Source organism: Acinonyx jubatus, chromosome C2, assembly GCF_027475565.1.
Source record: "Acinonyx jubatus isolate Ajub_Pintada_27869175 chromosome C2, VMU_Ajub_asm_v1.0, whole genome shotgun sequence".
NCBI classification, from domain to species: Eukaryota; Metazoa; Chordata; class Mammalia; order Carnivora; family Felidae; genus Acinonyx; species Acinonyx jubatus.
The window spans coordinates 104638372-104650856 of NC_069384.1; the positions used below are offsets into that span (position 1 = coordinate 104638372).

Below are 12485 nucleotides of genomic sequence, written 5' to 3' on the forward strand. Positions count from 1 at the left end.
TATGTTTTAAAATAAAGAGTTTTATAAAAGTTTAGCAACTTACTTAAATTGTTGAAAATCAAAGTTTTATTCCTAAAGTAGGGACAATATAAAGCTAGCACTTCCAAGATCATTCAGATATCAGAAGAAAGTTGTTAAGTACAGTACTGATTTAACAAGGGATTGGTCTTATGTGTATTACCCAGCACCATTACTTTCTCTGCTAAAACAATCAACACTAAACAAATCAACTGCAAGGCTATTTATTTTTTGTTGATTTTCACAGGTGATCCTTTGATGTTGAGTTTGTCCACAAAAACATCTGATCTTCTTCCATGTTCAATGGCTGGACTTTGATGAGGTTTCTCCCTGAGAAATATAATATGAACATTAATACCATTTTTTAAATGCCAGTGGTTTACAATTCAATACAAACATGATAAAACCACTGTAATTTATAGAGAGTTTTATCTAAAAATTCAATAATAGCTTTCAAAAACACATGGGAGGGGTGCCTGGGTGGCTCAGTCGGTTGAGCGTCCGACTTCAGCTCAGGTAATGATCTCACAATCTGTGAGTTCGAGCCCTGCGTCAGGCTCCTGTGCTGACAGCTCAGACCCTGGAGCCTGCTTCGAATTCTGGGTCTCCCTCTCTCTCTGCCCCTCCCCCACCCATGCTGTCTCTCATTCTCTCTGTCAAAAATAAATAAACATTAAAAAAATTTTTTTTAAAAAGCAAAACACATGGGAGACTATTTCATTAACATTTAAGAAAGCAACAGCTACTTTCCTGAGATGTTATCCAACATGCTAGCCACTAGCCACGTTATTTAAATTTAAATTAATTAAAATAAAATAAAGTTTAAAATTCAGTTCCTCAGTTGCCTCAGCCATATTTCAAGTGTGGTTTAATAGCCACATGTGGCTAGAGGCTACCATATTGGATGATATAGATACATAACATTTTTGTCATCGCAGGAAATCATTTCAGAAAGTTCTATTAGACAATACTAGTTTACAAAAAATGCCACTGATGGGGCCACAGATGTAAGATCATCTATAAAGAACATGTTTTCGGGGTGCCTGGGTGGCTCAGTCGGTTAAGCATCCGACTTCGGCTCAGGTCATGATCGCACAGTCCGTGAGTTTGAGCCCCGTGTCAGGCTCTGTGCTGATAGCTCGGAGCCTGGAGCCTGCTTCCGATTCTGTGTCTCCCTCTCTCTGACCCTTCCCCGTTCATGCTCTGTCTCTCTCTGTGTCAAAAATAAATAAACATTAAAAAAAATTAAAAAAAAAAAAAGAACATGTTTTCTCTAACAGGGACCTGGATTTCATAATCATAATTAGCACTGTAAAGTTTTTATCAACAAACTTTTCAAAGTGAGACAAATATTGTCTAAAAGTAACATGGGAGCAAATTTTCTATAGAAAATATTAGGGCTCTAAGTTCCTAAATAAGTAATTTAAAATAAAAGATGCTGGCACATGACACTCTGCACAAGGCTTCTGATTTACTTGGTACCCACTTGTCCATCACTGGTTCTGTGAAGCTCTCCACCTTCTGCAGCAATCCTCCACTCTCTTATGGCCTAGAATAGATTTCTGTTTTAAGGCCTGGTGAAGCCTCTCTCTCTCTCTCAAGTGTAATTTTAATAGGAATTAGGTATTGTTTTCCATTTTTTCCCCAGAGAACCAAATTAAATTCTAACTCTACCATACACATTAAATGTACAAAAATCTCTAATCTTTAAGGTATGGCTTCAGCATATTTATATTTCACAGCTATTCCAAAAGGTAATCCCAAAGAAGGCTAAAGTTTTTGAAAAATTCTTCCAAAATACCTAATATCTAATACCTAATATAGGTGCAGATATTGTTTATTATACAAGTGTCTAAAAATGCATTTGCCATTGACTTGTTAGGGAAGTTTGTTAAGCCTTTCCAATAGAGCCCCTCTCCCCTTATCATATCTCTAGACACCAATATGTTCACCTGGCATGAAATATATGACTCCTACTCTATCTAGACTAAAAACTGTTTTACAAAAATAACTATAATATATCACACTTCCTTAGAAGGATTTTAGCCCCTATCTTCTGAGGCATAATTTGCTAGTGAGTTACTAGTGATACAATCTTAAAATATTATTGGTTTTTAGATACAAATTCAAATTTGTGTGGCATACTCAGATATAATGTAAAATTATTATATTCTTCACAAAATATACTGTTGATATAAACAACAGATGTTAATCAAAACTTCCTGATACAGAGGTAAAATTTCATAACTTTTCTTCTAATTTTTCTTTAAAAAGCACAATTTATTTTAGAAATAACTTTTACCTTCTTTTAAGTTCTCGGGAGCCTGAATTCTCATGACCAACACTTCGCATCTTAGGGTTTTCCACATGGCGCCACTGTCCCACTGGTCTGTACTTCAAAATCTCATTCTGCCATTCATCATCAAAAGCGTGAGCATCACCTGCATTAAATATCAAAATAAAGGGGCAAGTATTAAGATATCAACTGTCAGTAAATGCTTTGTTTCCACATACTTGATTCTGGCTTTGTGCTTCTATCATCTAACCTCAAGATAGATGCAGGGAAGTGCTCCAAATATAAAGGTCTTTGACTCAGGGTAATACTTCCTTTTTTGTTTGTCCCTCTTATTCCTATTGACAATTTGGTTATTGACGATCTGGTCTTTCATGCATCTGCCTGGATATCATATTATTCCACCCAATGGACCCTTTGACCAAATCATACTGATTCACAGTCTTTTTTGGGGGGTCATCTCCTGGTGAGCATGCTTTTCCTCTGTACTTGGAAACTCCTTCAATAACAAGCACTTCCTATTAACCTCACCATTTTCCTACATAACTTGGCCTAACACACAAGCTTCTGTTGTCAGTTTCCTGATAGGTTGCACATCTTGACTGTCAATTTATGTTGTTATGAGGTAGGTAATCTGACTTTGATAATAACAGCTGTTAAATGGTAATACTGTTCTTCCAGATGGCCTTTATAATGTATGTGTTCTTTCACTAAATTTTTCCTCAACATGTTAATTATTGTGAAGTACTCTTCATATGTTTAACTATGACAAAACTACAAAGGTTAAAATTAAAGAAAGGTTAAGATGTAACTTCCATCTCATCGCCGAAGAATAATTTTATCAACCCAACCTTAAGAGAATTTCTTTTACTAAAATGGTAATTTAAACCCTTTATTAAGACAAAACACTTTTTGAAAATGCTTTTTGAAAATGAGAGATGAATATAACCCAAAAACTACAATGACAAGAGTTAGAACACTGAAAGGACTTAAATGCATTGAAGAATGAATATAAAATCTAGAAAATGTAAAGACTTATTTGATATATACATGATATACTATCTAACAGTACAAGGAATTAAAATCTTATCTCTACAAAACTTCAAGTGTCTGCCAGTAAAGAATGGTTTAAATAAAATATGGCCTATTCAGGATAAAACTTTTAGGTAACCATTTAGAACATTTTTGAAAGACAACATCATAGGTAATTGCTTTCACAATTATAACGGTGAATTAAAATAAGCACAATATAAACTAGACAATAAAATACTAATTAAAAAAAAGTTTATGTGTTTATATATACATAAAACTATTAAGAAGAAATATAGTAAAACAGTAATAATGGTTATTTGAGGTTGTGATTACAGATAATTTTAATTTTCTTCTTTCTTCATTTTTTAAATATACCCCAGAAATATTAAAAAACTCATTTTGCCTACTGACAGTCTTACCAAATGACAATTCAAAAGATTCCATTTCCAAGTATAAAACAAAAAATAAGTAACATTACCAAAACCACTGTAAAAAACAGATCTACTATGAAACAATGAATACACAATTTTATTACTTTGATAAGATAGTCCATACACGTACTATTCATAACCTACCTCAAAAGGACATCTTATGAAATGTTTCTACAGAAAACATTCAAGTTCTACCAGTACAGCTGCTGTTTTAAGAGGAAGAATGCTACTTTCTGTGACAACTTACTTTCATTCATATTGATGAACTCTTGATTGACCTCTTCGTCTCCAGTTTTGTTGTTCTTTGACTTTTTAATGACATGAGCTCTGTCGTGAAGATGATGACCAACAGCCATTTTTTCTAGTCCACTGTCAGAATCTCTCAATGCTCTCCTAGTTTCCTTTATCTATAAAAGTGAGTTATTATTTAAATATATATAGAATATTTATAATTCTAAATTTCTCAGGACCTCTTTACCTATAGAGGTAAGACCATAAATCTACAGCTGCAAAAATACTGGGTACTCAGTTCCCCTGCTAAGTTGCAGTGAAACTGTGATAATAGTTCTCTGATATTTCCTGGACTGCTCAAAATTAAAATGTCTAGGGCAAATAGAACCAATATAATCTAACCTTTTTTTCTAAATTGTAATCAAATATTAAAACAAATAAATTATATAAAACTTAGTGCCTTCAACATTGTCCTTAACAAAGTAATAGTTAGGAGTACATGCTAGCATTCCTACAAATAAAGGCAACTAATTATTCAGTAGTCATGTTGATGGGCTTGAAATCTCATGGCTCCTACATATCAACTCTATCGGTCATTAGAATATTAGTGATAGCCAAAGACTATTAATAGTAGCATGGTTTGCTGTAGGATGTCTATAAATAAATTGCTTACATTTAAGATGCATGTCACTTATAGCAAGTTAAAATGAAAATGTCTGCCCTATGGCAAGAGCATCATTAAAAGGTATGTCTTCATATGTAAGAACTAAAAAATGAACTACTCACACCTATTAAATAGGCAAACCTAATTTTTTTTTACTGTAAGTACTAACAAGGAAGTGTAGGAATGGGAGCTCATTATAAGACTTTCTGGGAGCCAACTGTTTCAATCGCTGTGTGATAGTAATTTAGTAATTTCTAGGAAAAGATGAAGGCACTCACCTCCTACAAACCAACAATAACATTCCTAGACCTTTTGCACAAGGAGACATGTATAAAGATAAGTGAGAAATTAGAAATATCTATCAACAGAAAAATAGATTCAAAACTGTGGTATATTCATATTTTAGATAATATATAGAAGTCAAAATAAAGAAACAGCTGCACGTATCAACTCGAATAAATCTCAGAAGCATATTACTGAGCAAAGTCAAGTTGCAGAGGACACACGCAGCATGAACCCATTTATATAAAGTTTAGAAACCCATAAAATAATTCATTATATTGTTTTTGAAGCATATGTAAGTAATAAAATTGTAAAAATATACATCAGAAAAAGTTCCAGATATAGGAAAATGGTTCTTTTTGGGGGAGAAAGTAAAAGGGAAAAGGAACCAGGGAGGGATGAGTGCATGGAAACTTAAACTGCATCTGTAACATTTTAGCTTAAAAAGAAAACAAAGCAAGAGACAACGTAAAGCAAATAGAGAAAAACTTTATGATTTAACTAAACTGAGTGGAAGGAATATGGGTATTTATTATATTATTTTCTATATATTTTCTGTACACTTGTATTTTATGAGTTAAAAAATTCATTTACTTCAGATATAAATTAAAAATTGACACTTATTTCACAAAACAAAGACTTTTTTCAGGTCTACTTACCTGGTCAAGATGTAAAGGTAATAACAAACATCAATAATAGAAATTTACATGAAAAAGGCACCTGAGGTGGGATTGGGGAGACAAAAATTGCCTTAAACTATGGAAAGGCAGCTAGCATTACTGTTTTTCACAGTGATATGGTGTCTTCTCCTCCTCATCCCTACTCCCAAAGAACTGTATCAAGCTTTAATAATTAAAATATGACATAGGTGATGTATCATTCCAAATTTTATAAAGCTCCAAGAATGCTCAGAAAATACTTACTCCTCCTGGAGCCCTACGGGTTTGAGTCGAGGCCTGGAAAACCTTTGGTGGTTCATCTCCTACTTTGGAATAAGTCATAATTGAGGAAGAACTAAATGAATGTCCATTTGGATCCACTGAAAGGTGACCCTAGAGGTAAGTATAAAATGTAAATCCAGAGAGTTTAGTCAAATATGAAGACTTATGTCAGAGGATTCAGGTAAGTAACAATACTAGCTAGACGTTCTACTAAGGCTATGGTGTATCCAAATAGCACCTCCAGGAAGGTCCTAATCTCCTTCCATTGTAGGTACCAATTTTCACTCTTCTTGTGAGGAATAATAACAAGTGATTCACTCATAGATCCTGAAGTCTTTGAGATCACAGACTTGTAGCTTAGATTTAAATATAAATGCTGTGCCCTGAGGCCTATGATACTATTATAGTTAGTGGTTGACCCTTGTGTGTAATTTTGCCAACAGTGAACCAACTAGCCATATACCAAGAAGTTTTACACCTCCTGTGGGTACCAGATTGCTAGATTACTAATGTCATTAATAATGCCCTAGATTTGGACATTCTGAAATGATCCTTAGATTCTAAACTGGATGACTAAAATAATATGAGTCTTCTTCATCAATATGAAGTTATTATTTTTTTTTTTTGATGTTAATAGTACAAGTAGAAAAGTAAGAGTATTAGTACTAGCTTGTAACTATTTGGATTGCATGGATCTAATCCAGTGATTAACATCACTCCTAAAATGTCTGTTTTCAGTTTTTTAGAAAAACAATACAAAACACTAAAAATTTCCTAGGTGCTACAAATCTTTTTAAGTAGACAAGTTACAAATAATTTAAAAATCTAAATTCATATAAAATGTCCATTTACAATAGTGACCTTCAGCAGAACAAATGTTTTTGAGGCTGTTTAATTTTGAAAGTTAATTAATGCTATTTTTCAAACTCATAGTTTGTAAAATCAATTTGGTAGGTTGTGACCAGGATTTTTAAAATATGAACTAAAACAGAAAATACTGGCACACTCTGTAAAAAGTATGATCATTTTCTCGCAAAACTTTTATTTCAGGTATATTTTTATAGTACACAAGTATTGTGTACTGGGTCATACTGTAAGATATATTTTTCAACCACTGTGGACCATGATTAAAAAAAAGTTGAGGGGTGCCTGGGTGGCTCAGTCAGTTCAGCGTCCAACTTCGGCTTAGGTCATGATCTCATGGTTCGTGAGTTCGAGCCCCATGTCGGGCTCTGTGCTGACAGCTCAGAGCCTGGGGCCTGCTTCAGATTCTGTGTCTCCCTCTCTCTCTGTCCATCCCCCACTCATGCTCTGTCTCTCTGTCTTTCAAAAATAAATAAACATTAAAAAATTAAAAAAAAAATTGAAAGCCACTATAATATGGGTACCAGTAACTGAAAATAATGTTCTCATCAATTTTTTAGTACTTACAAAGTTTCTTTGTAATTCCTGCATACTGTTTCGCATATTTAACATCATTCGGTCCATTGCCTGAAAAGGGTTGACATCTGTACGCTACAGGATATTAGGAAGTATGTTATTAACTATATGTACAACACAAAAGAAGCAAATCAACCTTCCCAAAACAGCTGAAATTTTTTTTTCTTGATTTTTGCAGTGGGATCTCATGCAGTAATCAACCAGGCAAAGATATTTAAGGACTATACAAAAAAGTGATTTGTTAAGGAAAAAATGGAAGCATATATACAGAATCCCAAACAACCAACATATAAATAGAGAGTTGCAACACTATAAATTCATGCATACATACATGTATATATACATATACACACACATATATAAATGCATGAACATATACAGATAAACACACATTCATCAACTTTCTCAAAACACAATTTAGTTAATATTTAAATGCTGAGCAGTGTCTGGGCTGGGACAGCTCTAGAATAGAATAGTTTTCAAGTTTTTCCTTCCTCCCTTTCAATACATCAACATGCAAATAAATAAAACTTGGGTATAAGATACCAATGTCACTTCCACTAGTACAACACAGGTGACAGAAACTGCCTGAGGGTGCAGGCTGTCCTTACATCATAAGAGGATCCAAGGGATAGAGGTTAATTCACTCTACTAGTAGGCCTGGAATTTGCCACCTACCATGGAAGGCTCAGTAGGGCATTCCCTTGAAGCATGACATATGCTTCTTTAGAATAATTAAGAATTGCTCTAGAATAGTGGTTTTTCAGCCAAGATTGACTTTGACTCTCTGGGACATTTGTCAATAATTATACTCATTTTTGTGTGTCACAACCAAGGAGGTGTATGACTGTCATCTACTGAGTAAAGTCCAGGGACACTGCTAAAATCCTACAAAGCATAGGACAGTCCCCTACTCCCTAGAAAAAGAATTATCTGGCTTCAAATATCAATGGTGTCGGGTTGAGAAGCTCTGCTCTACAAAAATCAGTCACTGATTTTAGTTTTTATCACTAGAACACTCACCAGAACTTAAAAAATGAAGCACACATTTTAGTGTGTCACCCAATGCATTATTTACTATTATAAAACAGAAGTGTTTGATTCAAGGAACTTCTCCACTTAAACGGGAGTCTTCTGAATTCTGTAAGGGACTATAGTTTAATGCTAGTATTTCAGTCCCTCTGGAGATTCTTTTGCTGTATGCCAAGCTGGGACTCAATAAAGAATTATCAAAGGCCTGTCTCTATCTCTGCCTTCCATTGGGTTTTTATTACTTGTAACAATGGGAAATAGATAGGAAAAGTAAATTCTTCTTTAGAACTTGCACTTATCACATCAGGGAACAAAGACACATTTGTGAGATACTGATACATATATCTTTGGGTACACAATGCACAATCTGCGTTTCAGGGATTCAACACAATTCAGGAAACATTCTGAATATTTTGTTTCAACACCAGGTTGAGAAATCAGGGCTGTATAAAAGACAAAATGCATGAGCATTAGAAGGACTAGCCCAAGTAAGAAGACAAGAAGGAAGAAAAGATCAGATGTTTGGGTACATTCTGCCGTTTTCTCAATTCACTGTCACATCAGCCATTTAAAAATTTATCTGTACTTGCTGTGGGGTGGCCCAACACCTTGGAGTGACAAAAAGTGGGGGGTACAAATTAGAGCTAAGATTCCAGTGAGCTCCTAAGGACTTTGGGAACTTTGAACACATGCTCTTCTCTCTGCCTGTAATGTTTTTATACTGGCTCTCAGCATATCCTCTCATGATTCAAGTATTACCTCCTCAGAAAGGCGACCGGTCTAAAGTAATCTCTGCTTCACCTTCCATCTGTCACTATATCATTACCCTGCTTCATCTCCTTTAGTGTAATTCAAAGTACTTTATCTGAAATTATTTTGTTATTTATTGCCTGTCTTCCTTCTAGAGAAATAATTTCTGTGAAGGTAGGGTTATCTTCTCTGTTTTATTCACTACTATATTCTCAATACTTTCAAAATAATTCCTAGCACACAGGAGGACTCCCTAAACATTTGATGAATAAATGAACAAACTATCTCTAACTCAGCTCAAACTCATATATTCAATTGATACCAGATAAATTGTAAACCAGATAAACTATTGCCTCAAATGCAAAATATCCCAAACAGAAATGATCCTTTGACCACCCCTGTTCTCTTATCTGTTCATATGAGTATGAATGCTCTGTTCCTTAGCTCAATGGCATTCCCATCTAGCTAATTTCTCATGTCAAAAAATGGGCATAATACTTTCCTTTTCTCTCTTTACTGTTCCTTCAACACAAGAAATCCCCAAGTTCTACCCATTCACCTCTTTAACTCTCTTTCAAACGAGATTATTTCTCTTTATCACCACGGGCATTACCCAAGTAGAAGCCATTAGTAATATTTCCCAGAACACTTTAACAGCTTCCTGGCCTCTCTGTCTCCACTGTGGTCCCTTCTAGTCTTTCTTTCCCCTATAGGCACAATAATCTTTCAAAAATGAGAACCTGACTCTATTGCCATTTTGGTGAAAATTCATCAACTGCTTCCTTATTCTTCAGATAATATCCCCAGTTCTTACCAGCACAAAAAGAAGTCCCTGATTACCTCCGTATCTTTATCTGTATCTACTCTCCAACCCGTGCTCCAGGGCCAAGTGATCCTAAACATCTTCGAGCTTCCTAGCTAACAGGTCTTTGCACATGTGTTTTCTTCTGTGTTGAACACCCTTGTTCTCCCCCTCTCCCTGCTTTTCCTGGCTAACTCCTAATAATCCTTAAGGTTCTGGAAATCTCTGATTAACTTCCACCCCAACACCACAAAAGGTCTAGGTACCAGGCTTTTTTCTATCTGTGCTTCCACAGCACGCTGAACTTCTTGATCATTTTACTGATAAGTGAGCAGTTATAGCACAGAGTTAATTTGTTGTTTGTCCCACTAATAACTCTGGTGAGGAAGGACAAATATGGTATGTCAAACTTTAAGGAGACAAAGGGCTAAAGTCTAAAAAAGAAAATAAACAAACTTTTGCATAAGAGCATAGATGCGTCCAAAGGAAATGTTCTAAGGTCATGCTATTCTCTGCTACTCCTTAGACTGCCTTTAAGTATGTTAGAAACTAGCATCACAGAAAACAAAGAAATAGCAGGAGAAAAGCTGGTTGCAGAGTAGCCATACTTGGACATGGGAAAGGAAAAGCAGCATGAGTAAGTTAACAACAGAGTGCTAGAAAAAGCAGCCAATCTGAGCTTCTGCAAATGTGCTCTTCTAGCTACAGTTTGGTACTTTTTTATCTTTTGGAAAGTCACCACAGCATATGGAAGTGTCCAAACTTTCAAACACAACTATGGGGATCCCTTTTGTAAATCAAATGAATATTCACCTATTAAAATGCATTTTTTCTCTTTGAAGACTGATTTTATTTATGTTGATATGACTTAATTCAGAAAAAAACATGCCTGAACACTCTAAGATCAACACATGAAACAGGTTTCAGTACAAATTCTAAAAAGCCATTTTGAAATTAAGTGAAACTGCATGCCAATTCACTTTGCTTGAGTTAATGAAAAATACTTGTCAGAAAATACTGCTAAAATGGTTTGTGTCTCATGATACGAACCATACCACCAAAACTGCCAAAAGGCATAAGAGAATTCATTACCTAGGAAAAAAATCCAATTAATTTTGGTTATGATATGTATAATGATAATTCCTGAAAAAGAAAGAAATATACTACATAATCACATAGTTCTGAGCTGATAAAAATTTTAAACCATTTAATAAAAAATCCTCAACATAGATTTTAAAAATTACCTGCTTATTATTGTTATTCAAAACCATATACCACTCTTAAATATGATTGCTATATCCTATTTACCAAAAACAGTTGAAAGAAAAAGTCTTTGTTATAGATTAAGACAAACATTTCTCAAAGGAAATGCAAATTCACACCAAAGGTATAATGATTAAAGTATCATCTTTCCTTTGCTCAACTATTCCATATTTTTAAAAGATGAGTTGGGGCGCCTGGGTGGCTCAGTCGGTTAAGCGTCCGACTTCAGCTCAGGTCATGATCTCACAGTTCATGGGTTCGAGCCCTGTGTCAGGCTCTGTGCTGACAGCTCAGAGCCTGGAACCTGCTTCAGATTTTGTGTCTCCCTCTCTTTCTGCCCCTCCCTGGCTCGCACTCTGTCTCTCTCCCTCTCTGAAAAATAAATAAATATTAAAAAAAAAAGATGAGTTAACCTACCTATAACTGATTAAAAATAAGCAATTACCTACATTAATAACATTTCAAAAGATAAGTAGAGACATTGGGCAAAAAAATTAATGAGAATCTCCCAAGAACTAATATATAGAATAAAAAATATAGACTTCAGAAAGGATCACAAACACAGATTTAAAAATATATAGGGTCTTTGATAAAAAAATGTTAAGTATAATAAATGGAATTATCAAAATTAATAGTTCACAAATTGTATTCCTCAGTAGGTACAGATAAGTAAAAATAAAATTTAGGCAGATAAATATAAAAATTAAAAATTTTCATTACTTGGAGGTTTCAAATATTGAAAGTAAAATTTGAATTTTTGGGTAAATGGTATATGTAAGGTTTTACCATCATTCAGTGATAATTTTCTCCCTATGTAAGTTATGGTGAAAAATAGAGAAAATGTGTATTTATGTTAAATTGTATAATAAATTATATCAGATGATATATATGTATACTATATATTTAGAAGAGTAATCTCCAAAGTGCACTGAATGCACAAATAAAATTTCTCTATTTCTTTACGCTTCAAAGAAAAATATTAAATTTTTTTATGTTTATTCATTTTTGAGAGACAGAGACAGAGTGAGAGCAGAGGAAGGAAAGAGAGGGAGGGAGACACAGAATCAGCAGGCTCCAGGGTCTGAGCTGTCAGCACAGTAGCCCTATGCAGGGCTCAAACCCACAAACCATGAGATCATGACCTGAGCTGAAGTCAGATGCTTAACCAACTGAGCCACCCAGGCGCCCCTAAAAGAAAAACATTTTAGATTGACTCTGGTGCCATCACTCAATCTAAATGTCTGATGGTCACATGTCATACCTTGAATTATAAATTGCTTAAATATATTTACAGATTAAATTATCT

At 34.5% G+C, this 12485-nt stretch overlaps 1 protein-coding gene across 5 annotated transcripts in view; it reads right to left on the minus strand.

Moving 5' to 3' along the window:
- The window catches only part of MLF1 (myeloid leukemia factor 1), a 36865-nt gene continuing 24380 nt past the window's right edge, over nt 1–12485 (minus strand). Inside the window, exons 3-9 of one of the 5 annotated variants that reach the window (XR_008297869.1) lie at nt 10967–11008; nt 7324–7407; nt 5875–6003; nt 4022–4181; nt 2321–2459; nt 1505–1567; nt 1–348 (exon numbers count right to left, since the gene is read on the minus strand). Coding sequence is in view for 4 of the 5 variants with exons in the window: in XM_015066013.3 (XP_014921499.1) it covers nt 243–348; nt 2321–2459; nt 4022–4181; nt 5875–6003; nt 7324–7407; nt 10967–11008 (660 nt within the window). In the remaining variant the exon portion in view is untranslated. The remainder of the gene's footprint in view (nt 349–1504; nt 1568–2320; nt 2460–4021; nt 4182–5874; nt 6004–7323; nt 7408–10966; nt 11009–12485) is intronic. The other 4 variants (XM_015066013.3, XM_053221269.1, XM_015066015.3 and 1 more) reach the window with 4 other exon arrangements.